The sequence below is a fragment of the Pistacia vera genome, unplaced genomic scaffold (assembly GCF_008641045.1).
Source record: "Pistacia vera cultivar Batoury unplaced genomic scaffold, PisVer_v2 Contig581, whole genome shotgun sequence".
In the NCBI taxonomy this organism is placed as follows: Eukaryota; Viridiplantae; Streptophyta; class Magnoliopsida; order Sapindales; family Anacardiaceae; genus Pistacia; species Pistacia vera.
Genome location: NW_022196425.1, coordinates 546429 through 563249, shown reverse-complemented (window position 1 = coordinate 563249; position 16821 = coordinate 546429). Strand labels below are relative to the sequence as shown.

The 16821-nt window shown below is 34.0% G+C and overlaps 2 protein-coding genes across 2 annotated transcripts; both read right to left on the bottom strand.

Annotated features, from left to right (window-relative positions):
• Nucleotides 1-37: 37 nt before the first annotated feature.
• On the bottom strand, nt 38-8549 carry LOC116109541 (RAB11-binding protein RELCH). The gene is made up of 19 exons (XM_031395768.1): nt 8273-8549; nt 6800-6952; nt 6095-6273; nt 5432-5539; nt 3960-4130; nt 3319-3879; nt 3027-3101; nt 2808-2936; nt 2646-2720; nt 2338-2547; nt 1967-2119; nt 1657-1868; nt 1412-1529; nt 1169-1301; nt 903-1104; nt 717-822; nt 492-632; nt 282-405; nt 38-105 (listed from the first exon to the last, which is right to left on the bottom strand). Exons 1-19 carry the CDS (start codon nt 8469-8471, stop codon nt 38-40), a joined length of 3117 nt encoding a protein of 1038 aa, XP_031251628.1. The 5' UTR covers nt 8472-8549.
• Nucleotides 8550-14176: 5627 nt separating this feature from the next.
• LOC116109540 (protein FAR-RED IMPAIRED RESPONSE 1-like) lies at nt 14177-16514 on the bottom strand. The gene is given in 4 exon segments (XM_031395767.1): nt 14177-14856; nt 14859-15998; nt 16098-16323; nt 16455-16514. Coding segments are annotated over 4 exon segments (2106 nt in total).
• Nucleotides 16515-16821: the final 307 nt, after the last annotated feature.

Genomic DNA, 16821 nt, shown 5'->3' with positions numbered 1-16821 from the left:
CCTATATTAAAGAAGAGAGTGAGGTTGGTTCAATGGACTAGAAATCTACAAAGGAACTTGAAGAAGTTGGCATTGCTGAAAGATGGAAAATCTTGGACAACAAATGTATATCAAGCTAAGGAAATAGCAGTTTAAACTGATGGCCTAGACACCAGGAACCCAACAAGACTAGAAACAATATATATATATATATTCTAAAAAATAACAATAATAAAAATAAAAAAAACCAAAAAAAAACATAAAAACTAAACTAAAGCAACAACACATCTCATTTAGGATATAATCTCTGAGTCTATCAGTTGCATGTGGTACTGCCACCACCAATGAACGGACCACAGCAACAGTTGCTTCATGGGATCCATCTTCAAGAAAAGCATCCATTTGAACTCGTATCTTATCAACAATCTACAATATGCAATTTATTAGGACAGTGTAAGGAGACTGCAGCATTAAGATTTAAAACATGAAGTCAAAACCAAAAAAATTCATACCATGTCATTTTTAAAATGTTGTGCCACAGCTCCAAATGCATCTATGCTTGCATACTTCACATTCAGGTTTTGGTCAGACCCAAGAGTAACCAATGCAGGAAGAACATGAGTAGAAGCAACTTTTGCATCAATATATGGTACCTAAAGGATAAATTAAGTCAAAATAGTTTCAAAAATTCATGTTAGGGGTAACTGGCAATGACACATCATAGAAGTGTAACTTACAATGACTTTCAACAGATTGGCAGCATTGATTTTCATATCCAAGTTGGAGCTGACAACCATTTCCCATAAAATATTAAATACCATACCATGATATTCCTCAAATGTGCTGCATTATAGAATATATCAATAAGTTAGAGAATAAATAGAAAATAATTAATACTTAAAGATGTTCATCACTAAACAAACCAGAGGAAGCGGACAGCATTAACAGTCTCAGCACTGAGCTTCACTGAATGGTTCTCTTTCATGGTGCCTTCAACTAACAGCTTTCTTAAGTAGTCTGCTAATTGTTCATGTTTGCTGGGAGAACCTAAAACACCAGCCAAGACAAGTGGAAGTACACACATAGTAGCAAGTTTCTCAGCCACAGCAGTTTTCGGTTTCAGACCTGCAATCAAATAACAATTAGAGAACATACCATGTCTGAAACGAAAAAATAAAGAATCCATTACCTTTGATTCTTGAATGAATGGTTGAAGGAAAATATGTCAAATCGGCATTATCACCGACTGCTACCAAGAATACAGGCAGCATGATGTGTGTTAGGTAAGAATCCCCAAATTGTTCAGAAACAGCCAGCAAAAACTGCAACATCATTCTCTAGGTTAGCAATTAATGGAAGAACAATTCTCAACCACAAAGAACAAAATGAAGACAAGCAGCACAAAGAAAAAAGCACAATTAGACAGAAATACCTTAGTAACTCGGTTTCTCAAATTATCTTCTTTCTGAGGTAACATGCAGACCAGCTGTATCAAATCAGGAAAGCAGTTGGTATGCATCCATTCAAATGTTGGCCAGTCGACATGTCCCCTAGCCAGATATAAGAATCTCTCAGAGAGGAATTCAATGTTGTAGTTCTTTTCAAAAGATCAAATGATTTTTCCTCCAGGAAAATGAACAAAATAATTAGAAGAATTAAATAGAAAGCAGAGCTTACCCTGCATACAATTCAAGCAAGGAACTAGGAAAAGCTCCCTTTGACACTGAAGCAGACGAAAATGGACAAGTCTCAATTGCATTCTGCTGCACAAAAGGAAGCAATTCTACTAGCATTCTCAGTAGAACTTCAATATTCCAGCGCTCTCTTTCACCTAAAACACGCAGCTGTGACTCCATAGACCCTTCTACCCCAGAAAGAGGCGGACAACGCTGAAAATATTTGAAGAGTAAAAACGTTAAAGAGGTTAAAGCATCACAAACCATGCGCGGAATCACAAGAGAGAAATCAATGGCAACAAACAAGATACCTGAGCAGAGCTCAAGATATAAGAAAGTAACACTCTCAAAATATGGTCAAATTTGTTTCCCCAGTTGATAACTGCAGGAAGTAGATCTTTAAGTGTAGTTTCTACCACCACTCCAGATGGATCGCAGACCAGTTGGAACATCAAATCCTCCACCTATCAACAAACAGAATTGAGATGTTGGAGAAGCTTTATATATGTATAATTATATTCTTTTACTTTTTTCTTCTAAGCCATCATATTAGGGTAAGGGGAAAAGGCTCCATTCCCTAGACCATGTGTCATCAACCTGTTCTAGAGCTTACATTGTAGCCAAACTGTCAAGTCAGAATTCTTCGCCATGATTGCCTCGAAGCATATTTAGTGAGGCTGACCTTGAAATATTTGTCCAAATTCGGAAAGAGTGGAAGCAGCAAGGCCAGATTACGAGCAGCAGCCTCTCGGACAACAGTTGCTGAATCTTCTATCAGTTGTTGCACAATAGACAAAATAAGAGAATCACGAATCTCAGGCCGGACAAATTCTGCAAGCTCTCCACATGATTGTGCAACAAGCAACCGACGCTCTTCATACATGTGATTTATCTATGATTCATGAAAGAAGAAAATTGAAACCAAAAATTAAAAACATGAGATATATTAAGTAAACTAGAGGTCCCAGCAAATTCATGACCAGAACTCACCTGTTCCCAACACTGAGGAAGCAATTCCATTTCTGTTCTCATCTCTCCAACATTCTTAGCAAGGGTAACACAAGCCTGAAATGAAGCCAAATGAAGCAAGATTATGATCAACCTACAGAACTATGGGACCACATAAATGTAATACTTCAAGCATTAACCTACATCCATTATAATTTTTCTCTGCTTTTCATCTGGACGTTTGATCAAATTAAATAGTGTGTGGGTCAGGGAATCTCGTGTGCTGCCATCTGGATGGCGCTCAATTGCACACATTATCAGAGGAAGAAGCTCCTGTCGTTAATAAAAAATATGAAAAGTAAATCTCAACCCAAAAAATGCCAGACAGATGCACTAGTAAAAATAAATTGGTTCGTGGCAAACCTCCCGATGGTTTATCAGAACATATGGAACAATCTTGGGCAAGGCATCTGCTAGGATCTGAATAGTTCCTAAACCCTGTCAAAGTACAATAACATTTCAGCTATCATGTATCAAAGAAGTTTAGATTGAAAAAAAGTTTCAAGGTTTTTACAATGGCAGATGAAGATAGAATATTCCCAATTTTGATACAATTTCACAAACACTACACCCTGGATTCCTTAATAAACAAAGAAAAAAGATAAAATTCCAAGGTGAAAGGATCTGATATCCTAAATATGGAGAATGAACTTGCCGTTTTGTCAGCTTCACCCCTAAGACTGCCTGATTTCGGATTGAGCCCACTGTCTTCTGGAGGTGGTTCATCATTCTGTTCGGGAATACTTTCACTGTTTTCTAAAGCATTATTTTCATTTGAAGGACTTGTAAATGCCTCCTGTGAAACTTCCTCAGGTTGTTTAATTGTGTTATCATCAAGGGCATGAGTAGCCAATGACTGAGCTTCTTCTTCACTGTTTACCACTTCAACCATACTAACTGGGTGAGAGATTACAATTTTATTTTGATCCACTTCAACTACTTTCTCTTCAGTCTGCATAGACTCAGAATATACAGAGCCTACAGAGTCAGGAGCATTTGTACTTTTTGCCTTTAATCTTTCAATTTCCATCTGCAAAGCTTTTATCTCTTCCTTGTATTTTTCCAAGGACCGGGATTGGACAACATCAACATCCATAGCTACCACATTCTGTGAAGAACGGGATCCTTCAATATGCATTTTGAGTGCAGTGATTTCAGCTCTGCAATCATTAAGTTCCTTCCGTTGGTGCTCCAAAGTCTTCCTCAAATCTTGCACCTGCAAAAGTACATCAGTGCATATGCTTAATGAGTATTGAATAAAAAATGCTAGGAAGAGTATAATAAGAGTGAACTTACCAGTTTCTCCCTGTCCTTAAGATCCTTATGAAGCGCTTCTAATGATTTGGTTAAGGCACTGATTTGACCTTCGGAAACTTCTTTATTTTTCAGTAAGCTCTCCTTTTCTATATTTAAACTCTCATTCGCTTTTAGCAATGACTCATTTTCTCGAAGCATAGCAATTTTCTCCTGCAGCATAAGGAGCCATTATATATAGGGGCAATTTTATTATTCTTATTTTTTGGATAAGAAGCCGTTAACCTATATTAAAGAAGAGAGTGAGGTTCGTTCAATGGACTAGAAATCTACAAAGAGATTAAAAAAAATCCAAAAATTGGAACAATTCCCTACATGATAGAGACAAAAAAAAAATTCTATATATATACGGGCAATCTAACAAAAGCAGAAAATTTCACATCCCATGACACAGAAAAATTTTCATTTCCAGGGAATAATAATAATAATAGAGAAAATTATTGAATATCAATCATTCAAGACTACAATTCTTATGTACAAAATGGTAACATACTGACGTGACAAAAAACATATGACATAAATCAGTGTTCAAAGTATCAATTGCCATGAGTTTTGAAGCATGACTGTATATTCAGCTTATTATCTGGTAAACCACAAGGGCAAGCTTCACTAATAAAGTAATTTCGATTTTAAGAATGATTGCTACCCATATTTTAAGGTTTTTGAGTGTTGACCAAGAAGTAACTAACTTGAAAGATCAATGCCAATTGATAACATCTAAGTTGATGGGAATGTTGTGTCAGTTTGATCAAGTATTAGAAGAGACATAAGTTGGAACACTACTTCAAAAAATTGAGAAGAACATTTTTCTCTAATTATAATACACAAGTTGGCAAAAATCTTGTAATGATAAACACATACATTCCAATGCATTTCTCTACGAGAGAAATGTAAAAATATGTTAAATGTTCTCTTTAATCTTCAACAATCAAGATAATATAAAATAATCAAACTTAAACATCAGCAAGCTCCAATTACAATCAACACCACAAAAGAATCCTTATTAGCTTAAAGGTTAAAATCATCGATTATATTGTCCAACTCTTGTAGACTAATATAGTTACAAATAAATAGAAATTTTACGGGCTATGACAATTCTTTGGGATCAAGAGCAGCTAACTAGATTCTGCAAGGACAACAAATTTGTCTAATGTGAATCATCAATTAAGTACTGATGCAGACAATAGAACTTCTAAATCAGAATCACAAATATTGGCATAGTTCATGATAGTTAACCCCATTTGCTCTTCACATCTTGGACTCCACTTAAGAAGAAACGGAACATAAAGATAATACATATCAAGAGGAAGAAAGAAAACACAGGGCATACAATGAGCTGTTTGTATTACTCCCAGTAGACCAAAAGAAATGCACATTTTCTATAACTTTTGAACATCATCTCCAAATAAACATAAAAAGCAACTAGCCTACTCAACTTGTGTCTTAAAATATACCTCAGCAGCTGCTGAAGTGGATGAAAGATACTGATAATAATAATGTCGTAAGGCATCTGGTACACATGCAGGTGTATTCTCCCAAACATCTAAGTTTTGGTCTGTAACCTGAAATAAGATTGACAAGTTAGGATCATGTTTAAAATAAGCTACTCAAATGAAGTGACAGACACACACATTCACCTACTTTTAAAGTTTTATACCTCTTAATGTCCACATTTTAATAAAGGTCAAAAACTAAATGCATAAGAAATTTTCAACGAACTCCCCTAAGGTCATTGAATTGTTTACATAACAACCACAAGTTTTGAAGATAAACATGGACCCTCCTTCCCAATTGTTCACTGACTTCCCTTTGACCAACGATGTGTCATTTTTACCTTTATGGAGAATAAATAAAAAAAATAACAATGAATTTTGACCAATAATAATCAAGTCAAAAGGGGGTCAATGAACAACTTGCATACTCAAGGGAGGTCTTTGTCCATTCTCATAACTTATGGTAACTAGGTAAACAACCAGAAAACCTCACGGGAGGTCAATGAAATCTTCCCTAAATAATAGTTTTCAAATACACCTCTCACAAACAAAATTAAAAATTAAAAAGGAAATTGAAAGGAAGAAAGCAAAAGAAAGTGAAATATACATTGAAATTTAACATACTTCTTCATAAAAAGTCATTGTTGTAAGCCGGTACCCGGCTAAAAGTAAATATTCCTTTACAGCACAATTAAGATCTCTACGTTCATTATCCTTCAAGGGGCCCAAATCAGATAAAGAAGCATCCCTCTTCTTCCGTTGAAACTCAGTTCCATGGTTTACATTGTTATCAGCATCTGACTCTGCAAATGCATTTAATATTGAAAGGAATTCACAAAAAGCTAAAGCATAGAGCTAGCTAACAAAGAAGCGTAATAAGTATAAGCTAAATCCAAAGGAGGACCATTATTTAAAGATGCATCATTTGTTATAAATAAGGACAGAAACATTGATATCATTCTTCAGCTGCTATGCACAACTTAGCCTGAAGGTTGTGTAACTAAATTCTGATATAAGACCCAGACAAAACTGCATGAGTGTTAATTTTTTCCTCTAAATGATGAAGAAAAGGAAGTGTCATTATTTTGCACACAAACTCCTTAATGTGCAGGTATATAATTTTTGGCAAATATCTTTAGCACTAGATTGTTTCATTGATTCCAAAACTATAAGACATGAATGTTTTCAACAAGTGAAGTGACCATGCAGGATGATCCACAGTTAACCGGATAATAATGAATGCATGCAGAAAATGTGTTAGGTGTCATTCAAAAGGGAAAAATATAAATTTCACAGTTCTGAATACCAAAGCCCAAATAGAAAAAATACCGTTTAAGTTATCCTGCGGTAAATCAGTCTTCTTGTTTAAATCAGTCTTTAATTTTATAATGTCCTCTTGCGCTAAACGGAGTTCATAATCACTAATTGCTAATTTCTCTTCTAGAGCTAATTTCTCTTCCAGTAAACTCTGAGGATCTGCAACTGCAATTCAAAATAAAACAGGTAGACCAAAGCATCAAATTTGAATTCTGAATCACAATTCATTTGCAAAATTAAAGTCAAATACCAAATTGTAATTGACGCAATGAAAAAACAGTCGACTAAAATGAAAAGCAAGGAAGGTTTAGAAGCATAACAAATTAGAATCACCAAGTCTTAATCATTTATTCCCCAAAATAAGGCATGAAACTATAATCAAGCTCTTCCAACGATGATAATGTCACCAATCACTGAGAAAATGGTGCTCTACAGGTGAGAAGACAGACCATTAGGGAATTTTTTATTCTGAATTGAGTCTTAGGCTCTTTTTGGCTCTTTGGAAAAACTAATCCTCTCAAAATTAAGTCAGAACGTTCCCTCTCAAGCATAGATGTTTAAGCACATCATATGAAAAGCTAAGCAGTTTGTTAGACTATCCCCTATCTCTAGCATTTGCTTCATTTTTTTTTTTTTTTTAATGGGCAATGCTTTCCAGAAAATATTTTAGCAGAATATCAACAGTGTTCATCATCTGATGCCATAAAGGCATCCATGTTATAAGAATTCATGTACTTGTCTGACAAAGTTCATTCAACAGTTTGTATCAAAAATATTTGGTTGTTGATTACTGAATATCCACCAAAAAAAAAAAAAAAAAAAAAGGCTCTACACTCCATCACAGACATTTTAACTGCATTATTAGTGAATGCCATGTTATTCTTCCTTCTGCACAGCTACTACTACTTTCTCTATGAAAAAATAAAATTAAATAAACCCTCAAAGAAAGGAGTTGAATTTTCCAAAACCATTTTACTACATTATTCATGTTGCCACCTCTAGTGATAAACATATTTCTTATGCTCATATGCAATACTGAAAGACACCAAAATATTTAGTTTAAATTGACTGAATAATGAAGGCCTCACGCTATAAATTCAAACAGTGTTGATCCTAAGAATCATTAACTAAAAGCTCCAGATCTACAGTACAATAAATCTTGAATAGCAAAGGTTTCATAAACTTTGAATGCTCAAAATAAGGATTTCTTAGTCACCACCAAAGAAACAATGATTTGGATGTTATGGCACGTCTCGTGTTTTTAATTTCTATGATTCAAAATAAATTAAAGCCTTAACTAATAAATTTCACCAGCTGAACTACATTATCTTTCACATCACGAAAAAGCGAAGCAAAAACTTCTGATAACTGTTTCTTAACGTTATAATTTTAAATTGTCAATGGCATTCATTTAATCAGTAATTTTCAATTCAAATCCCTAGATTTGCACGGCTAAGCATAGAAAGATATAGAAGTTGGTGGAACCTCGGAGAGAGTTGAAGCGAGAGATGAGATCGGGAGGGAATTGAGCTGAATCGGAAAAGAATTGTCTGAGGCGAATGGCCTGATCGTCTCTGCCATCTTCAAGAAGCTCTTGTAAAAGCTCGAATGCGGTCAATAGGTACTTCTCCTCCAACAGGAAATTCACCACGCAATTGCACAGCGACGATCTCTCTATATCCATTCTTCAGTCACTGGTAATGGCGCTCAACTACATTCCAATCAAATCGAAATGAAACTTTCTTTGTTAGATCCAAAGCAAAATTTTCCAACAAAATTTTATTTAAAAATTTCAGGGAACGAATTGGCCTGCCTTTCCCGTTTTGAGTCGTTGAGAGAAATGAAGCGCTGATTCGGTGTTACCAGTACTACCAAGTACCAACACAGTATGTAGATTTTAGAAGCGTCAAGACTCAATAGCATATATAAAAATACTAAATTATTTTTTAATAATTTCATAAATTACACAGATTTATTCGAAGCTTTTAAGCTCCTTGTAAATAGTTCACTTGTTAAATCCCTGAATTTTATCACAATCCACAATATAAGCTAAATTATCAGTATGGAATATGTAGAAATTCCTTAAATTATCTTAAATTGCTAATATAAGATATAATCAAATAAAAAAATTCTCCTAAGGCTACAATGACAACAAAAATCTCATTATTATTAAATTTTTTGTATTAATATAAACAATATATAATTAATATGATAATTATTTATGAATTTTAAATTTTAAATAATAGATTAATAAATTTATTAATAATAAAATAATTTTATTATTTCTAAAATATTAGAAAAAAAAATTGATTATTTAATTAAATCTCGAAGTTGAAAAAAAAAACCCTTTAAAATATGCACTTTAATTTAATTCACATCGATGTAAATACTATTATAAAAATCTGAGCATGGGAATTTGTAGCACCGTCAAAAAGTCAACGGTTTGCTTTATAAACTATTGAGCTGTTGTACTTTCTGGCACCAAGACAACATGTGAGTTGTGACCATGCCATGGCAATAAATTTAATAACTGTATTTGTATTTTTCTTTTGTGTTTATATTTGATCTAAAGTGGACTAAAAAAAAAAAAAAAAGAAAAGAAGAAAAAGAAGAAAAAGAGATTCATTATTAAAATTAGTTTTATTCACCTTTTCATCATCATATTTTCATTCTTTTGAAGGAAAAAGATTACTAAATCTCCTAACTTTATCATAAAAGGTTGTACGGTCAAATTGGATGTTTGAAGATGTTTCAATAATTTGGTAAATGAGACTAGTAAATATAACCAAAGATCTTAGGCTTATTTTAAAGTTAATTTTGGGGTAGATTTGGTAAAGCCTTTTTTTGATAGAGTTTATGAAGGTAGACCTTATAAGACTAAAGTTTATATGAAAATTTATTAATTGTTTGGTTCAAAGAATTTTATAATCTTAAATTACAATATATATAGATATTGTAATTTAAGATTATAAAATTCTATTAAATTACTAAATTGCCCTCTTTTAAAACATTAATATAATATTATTTTTATTATTAATTTTTGAATTATTTTTTAACCCCTAATATTTAAGATTTAGCTAAAACACCCCTGCTTATATAAAACTTTAATTTATGACAAAATCACCCCTACCCCCTGCCTCCATTGTCGCTATCGCCACTGCAAACCACTGCTAGAAGTCATCGTAAGTAGGTCACCATGACCACAGGGCTTCGATATGGTCGTTTTTTGCCATATTGATGGCTAAGAACGGCCATATCAGGCCAGATCTAGTCGTAAACGGTCAGATCCTTGGTCATTATCGGCTAGATCTATTCTGGCCATAATAGATTTGGCCATTAACGACCATGGACTTGGCTGTTAACAGCTAGATCTATTCCGACCATGATAGATCTAGCTGTTAACGGTCAGATCTCGCCTAGATCTTGCCGCTAATAGCCAAAGATTTAGTCGTTAACGGCAAAATCCATTGATTTGGCCAAAAATGGCCAAAATAGATTTGGCCATTTTCGACCAGATCTGGCCTAATATGGCCATTTTCGGCCATCAATATGGCCGAAAACGGCCATAGCGAAGCCTCCCTATGAATCTCGGTCATTTTTAGGGACTCCGACGACTTTTTGGGGGCGATCCGTGGTGGTTGGCCCGCTGTCGGCGATGAAGGCTGGGTGGCGGTGGTAGTTTGTAATTTGTTTTAAATATAAATGCATTATTGTCCAAAAAACTAAACAAGGGTAAAATTGAAATGGTATATTAATGTAAATTTATTTTAAAATAGGGGTATGATTGTCCAAAATTTTTATTAATAAGGGATATAATTGTAACAAAAATAAGATTACATTGGTAATCTTACCTCTAATATTACCAACAGTAACAACTATTGGTAATACAAGATTACCAGAATCTTATATTACTTGACAACCAAACATAGTAATCAAGTAATATAAGATTACATAACCTAGTAATCTTTCATTACCTTGAACCAGGGTTATTATATTGAAAATGAAGGTGAAATTGTTTTTTTTTTTTTCTAAAATAACGTGATATATGTTTGATATTTGAAAATTAAAAAAAAAAATATTAATTAAATATCAATTTTTTGTTTTGTTTTTTTATTTATGTAAAATAACATTTCATTATCAATAAACTTTTCTAGGGTTGCAATCTACCCACAAAAAAAAAAAAAAAAATGAAAATAATTTAAAATAACTATTCAAAATATGGTAAAATATTTTAATTATTAACCCTTATTTTATTGGGCTAATATTAGGGATACCAATCGACTTCAAAATAATATTATTAAACAAAAATCTCAAATTTTGGAATTCATTATCATTTATCAATTTAACATGTTGAAGTGAAATTAATAATTCATGAGATAATTGTTTATTTCAAAATCATAATAACAAAAAAAATTAAATTTTAAACACATAAAAAAAAATATATTAAAGCTAATTGTGCTTTCATGTTGCTAAGGGTACCAAATTTCTTCTTATTGATTTATCAACAACACTACGCGTACGCTCTCTCTTACAAAGAGAGAGCGTACGCGGCGTGCCACATCAGTGACATGTGGCATGTGGACCACAGTTCTATATCCCCAAATTTTTTAAAAATATATATATATAATTTCAAACTCAAACTTCCCAGTTCCCACATTGCGCGACCTCAATCAAATTCCCTTCCCTAATTTCATCTTCATCTCAAATCAAATTTTACAATTCCTACCTCATCAACCTTTCCATTAATTTATGAAATTCTAATTTTTTTCCCAAAAAGCCACCCCTCAACAGAAGATCCTATTGATTTGGTTGAGGCGAAGCAACAAAAAAGAGTTGCATCTGTTAAAGACCCATCACCAGCGGCGAGACTAGTGCCAGCATCCTTGCCTATTCCAACATCTCTTAGCATTGATCGAGTAGCGGCTTCACTTAACAAACAATACCAATAGCCAGCCATTGATCTTGTCGATCCACCCGCATTAGTGGCAAAGGAAGAAGCTTTAAGGGCAAAAAAGAGGATATACATAACTATTTTTACTGAATTCACTCGGGATAACCACCATGTGACCACCACTCTTAACTGCTCCTACCGCGTGACTACCACTCTCAACGGCTCCTACCGCCGCCACATACCGCCAGAGCTCAATCACCACAGCCACTGCCACTGCCACTGTTTGTATGTGTACCTTAACTGTTTTCACTTTCACTAATAAACTCAATCCCAAAACCCATAAGTTCTTGTACATATCTCAATCTTCATTTTTAATTCATTTTTAAATAACCAAAGTCATTACTCATTGCAGAATTGGGTCGTGAAAAAAATGAAGTTTTGGACTCATATTTTGAGAAAGTTAAGATTTTGATGAAAGGGGGAATCGTTTTAGGGGCGCTTGTTTGTGGGGTTTTGGTGTTTGGTTGCAAGAGAGTTTTTGTTGTGGAAAGTGTAGTAAATGCAGGGTATGGAGGTTGATTTCATTGAATTTAAATTTGCATATTGGTTGGATTTTGTGAAAATGGTTGGATTTGGTGAAAATGCAGAATTTTTTGGTGCAGCTGTTGCAGCTACATTGTTGCACTATAGGCATATTCCAGAAGTGTTTTTGGTGCAGCGTTTGTGTGCTAGAAGTGATGGCTGGACCTGTTTTTGTGTATTTGAAGAGGTATATCCGGGTGTTTGAGGAGTCAAGCTGCATTTTGACATTGTTTTTGTGCATTTGAAGAGGTATATTCGGGCATTTAAGGAGTCAAGTTGCATTCTGACAGTGTTTTTTTCTTTTGTTTTTGTTTATTTTTGGTCAATTGTTCATGGTAGTTGAAAACTGAACTAGGTCGGCTCAAGCAAGAAGAAAGTCTGATGTCTGACCTTGTGCATTATTGTTCGAATATGATGTATGTTGAAGATGGTGTTGAGCAATATAAAGTAGTCGAGTGAATCCATGTGCAAGTTGTTTGTGTACTCTATTTGTTTGATGCCTTATTGGATGTAATCTGTAGAGTTTTATTGTAGTAGTTTTATGAGAGCTTTTGGTTAATGCAAGGATTTGTAAACTTACCCAATTTTGGGAGGAAAAGAAATAAAGAAATACACAAAATGCATTGTTTTGATTGCAATGTTTTATGTTACATGTACAAGATGCTTGCTTGTGTAAATGATACTTCAGGGAAATGGAACAGCTCTTCAGAGAGGGACATTAAACACAAAATCACATAATGCAAGATTGAAATGCAAAAAGAAACAACATCCATCAAGGATATACATCCTTATACACAAAAGCAACACAAACACAAGACAACCAAACTCTACAATCTTGAGAGCCTTTACAAAAAAAACCAGCAAGGAAAACAAGACACACCCTAACTTGCCCAGTTATCCCACAAACAGCAAAAAAATACACAAAAAAAAAAAAAAAAAAAAAAAAAAAAACAACTTCACTACCAACAAAGGAAAAGGATGCAGCACAACAAAAGCTGGTGCTACCATTCCAACCTACCCAACCAACACCCAACAAGCAGAACATTACACTACACACTACAAAAACTGCAAATGCACAACCTGCACCACTAGCCCACTAAACATTGCACAAACTGCACTTGCAGCCCATTCGTCCTCTTTTTATAGGGGACAAAAACCATCAATCTGCACTTATATAATCAAGACATATATAAAGAAGACAATGCAATATTAAAATCAAGAAATTAGGCACCAACTGTTCAATAGTAGATTTACATAAACAATCAACTCAACTCAACATTATAATATGCAAATTTAAATTCAATGATATTTGAAATTTCAATGACTATTCAATAGCCAAAAGGATATACACCTGGTAATTTTATAGAGAATAAAAGATACAAAGTAAGAAATGAGAATTCCCCAAAGGAACCAAGTTCTTAGGACATGCACAAGAGACTAAGCTATACAAAAAAACCAAGAGCAACAAAAGGATTTACACCCTTTATACACAAAAACCTATACACAACCAGCAAAAACACCCGTGAAAACACCAAAAATCGGCTTCTTGCGGCTGATCAAAAAGTGCACAAGCTGCTGAGATGCAACACCCACTATACAGATTGCTAAGACACAAAACCAGGTTTGCCAAAGCTCACATTAGCAGCCAGCAACCAACCCAAAATCACCTGCAGCACACCTAGCTATGCACTTGGAAGTAGTTGGCTGCTCTTGCAACCAACACACCAAAAATGAGAAACAATGCCCGAGCTCTCCCCAAACCACAAACAACATTGCAACTAGACTACAAGTACACTTGAGAAGAGTCGACGTCCTAGTCTCCTGCAACATATATGTTGAAATCGTGATATTTCTCAATAAATAGAATAAAAATAATGAAATAGTCAACAAAATAAATAATTACTAAGTTTTTACCTTCATGCTTTATCCTCTTTTTCTTGCTTTTGCAATTTCTTCTTTTTTAATTTACGAACAATTTGTTCAAGGCTTGATTGCTTTCTTTTGAATGGAGGACGACATTTGTTACGAATAGCCCGTGGATTAAGAATATTACTACTCCCCTCTTTCGAAGTACCACCAACACTTTCACAATTCATTCTACTATGAGATGACAAATTTTCTCTTCTATCATTACCACCAACACTTTCAGTCGACATCAATTTGTTGTTAAGATCATTAATCATGTTCATCACCATATTACAATCATCCTCATTAGTAGATACCAAGTCTGCTACAGTAGAAAATAAATTAGACAACTTATCAAATCGTTGTCCTTTAATATTGGTACTCCAACTATTATAACTTATCTTAACCTTTGTATGATTTCTACTTATATTTTTCTTCCATCGTCTTAAAATGTACTTCTTAGGCATATGAGAAATTCTCTTATGAATCAACAACGTAATTGCATGTCAACATAAAATTCCCCTAAACTCAAACAATCGACAATTGCAACGAACATCAGAACTTGCTCCATCAAAGCAAACCACAAAAGGAACAAGACGGTGAGTCTCTCCAACTAGAACATCTTCTTCTATTATAAATTCCACATATGAATCAACCTCTTTAGAAGAAGATATTTGACAATAAAGCTTACAGCAAGTTCTTGTTGGAACTCCTTGAATTTGGCAATGGTATATGCATCTTGAAATTGTTTCTCAATAGCATATGTGCTTATGCAAGGAATCCATGATTTTAAAGATTTAAAATTAGCCTCATTTTCTTTCTCCACTTTATCACGCAATGCATTATCATATTGTTCCACAAATTGTTTTAATGTGGTTTTTGAATTAACATATCCATCAAAGAATGCATGCATACTTTCACTATATTGGGTAGTAGACATACCTGCCCAAAAAGTATCTTTCACAAATGTCGACACCCAACGTCGTCGTTCATTATACAACCCAAGTAACCGTTCATTAGCCTGGAGGTTGTGTTTGTCAATGAAACAATTCCAGCGTGCTTCAAACTCTTCACGTGTCAATGAATCATACACAATATTTTGCAAAGAAAACTTGATAGATTCATATTGGCTATAACCTCTTAACTTTTCAGACAATTTCTTCATTATATGCCACAAACACCATCTATGTCATGTACTAGGAAACACAATTTCGATTGCTTTTTGCATTGCCTTGTCTTGATAAGTGATTATTGCTTTTGGAGCACAATTCAACATACATGCAAGCCAAGATTGAAAAAGCCATACAAATGTCCCCGTGTCCTCATTGGAGATTAACCCACAACCTAATAGTGTTGAATGGCCATGATGATCAACACCAACAAAAACAGCAAAAGGCATATCATACTTGTTAGTCAAATACGTTGTGTCGAATGTCACAACGTCACCAAATTCTTTAAATGCGACTCTACTCCTTGCATCCGCCGATAGAACATTCTTTAATCGACCCTCTTCATCTAAATCCATTATATAGAAAAAATGAGAATTCTCATTTTGCATTTTCAAAAAATATTTTTGAATTGCATTAGCATCTCCACCACCAAGTCGTAACCTCCTAGCTTTTTCAATATAATTTCTACAATCTTTCTGTAAGAAAGGCAAATTCTCAACACCGCCTGCTTCAACTACCAAGGAATTGAAATTTTTATTTGGCCTAATCCCAGCCCTATCATTCACTTCAAGCTTCCTTTTCACGTACGGTTGTATTTTTCTATTGCTCTTGAAAAATCTACTTTTGACAGGACTATTGAGTTCATGGTTATGATCCAAGACAACTGAACATATTTGTCATTTCCCATCAGAACGTACAGAAGCACCGATTCGAGCTTTACAATCAGTTTTTGTCATTGGTTGCATTTTAAAGGCATTTCTACAAATGCTATTCCGCTTCCCATTACAAGAACAAGACAGTGTCACATATTTCAACTCTCCATCATCTCCTTTTCTTGAAGATCTTATGATGACCTCAAAACCCATTTTATTCCCATAGCCTTTGTAGTCTTGGAAAAGCATATCAAATGAATCAAAAATCATTCCAGGCTTAGGCTCTAGAAAGTCTTTTACAATTCTTGTATCTTCAATTTCTTGCTTATTATTATCCTAATAAATTGGTATTATGATAGACAAAATCAAAATATAATAATACTTAAAAATGGGAAGACATAATACCATTAAAAAAAATCTTAAACCATATAATACTGAATAAAAAGGGATTATAAAGTGAAAATTACCTCAACGACATTGATTTGAGAGGAAGAGTTCTCTGAATTTTTTTTACTGCACTCTTCCATCTTTGGTATTTTGATGTAAATAGAATACCCTAAATAAAAGGTACATTGTGTCAAACATTTGCTCCCTAATTAGCGCACATCGACATTCAATGATATATTACTAAAAGATAAATTCTGTCAAAAACATAATTCTATGTAAAACCTGATACAATTTTGCTTTAAGGAAAAAAGAATGGTCCTGAAACCAGTGGTCCTACTCCAACATAATTGATGCAATAGCCTGGATTGAATCACATAAAAGGGATTTCTTCTATAACTCCCTAACAAATACAACACATCTTTTTTATTTTCTTTTTACACTTTGAAA

Coding starts and splice junctions, on each gene's coding strand:
- LOC116109541 (XM_031395768.1), bottom strand. CDS start 8,471: ATGGATATAGAGAGATCGTCGCTGTGCAATTGCGTGGTGAATTTCCTG. Junction 1,530..1,656: donor TTGCTTGAATTGTATGCAGG/GTAAGCTCTGCT, acceptor ATATCTGGCTAG/GGGACATGTCGACTGGCCAA. Junction 633..716: donor CCAATCTGTTGAAAGTCATT/GTAAGTTACACT, acceptor TTTATCCTTTAG/GTACCATATATTGATGCAAA.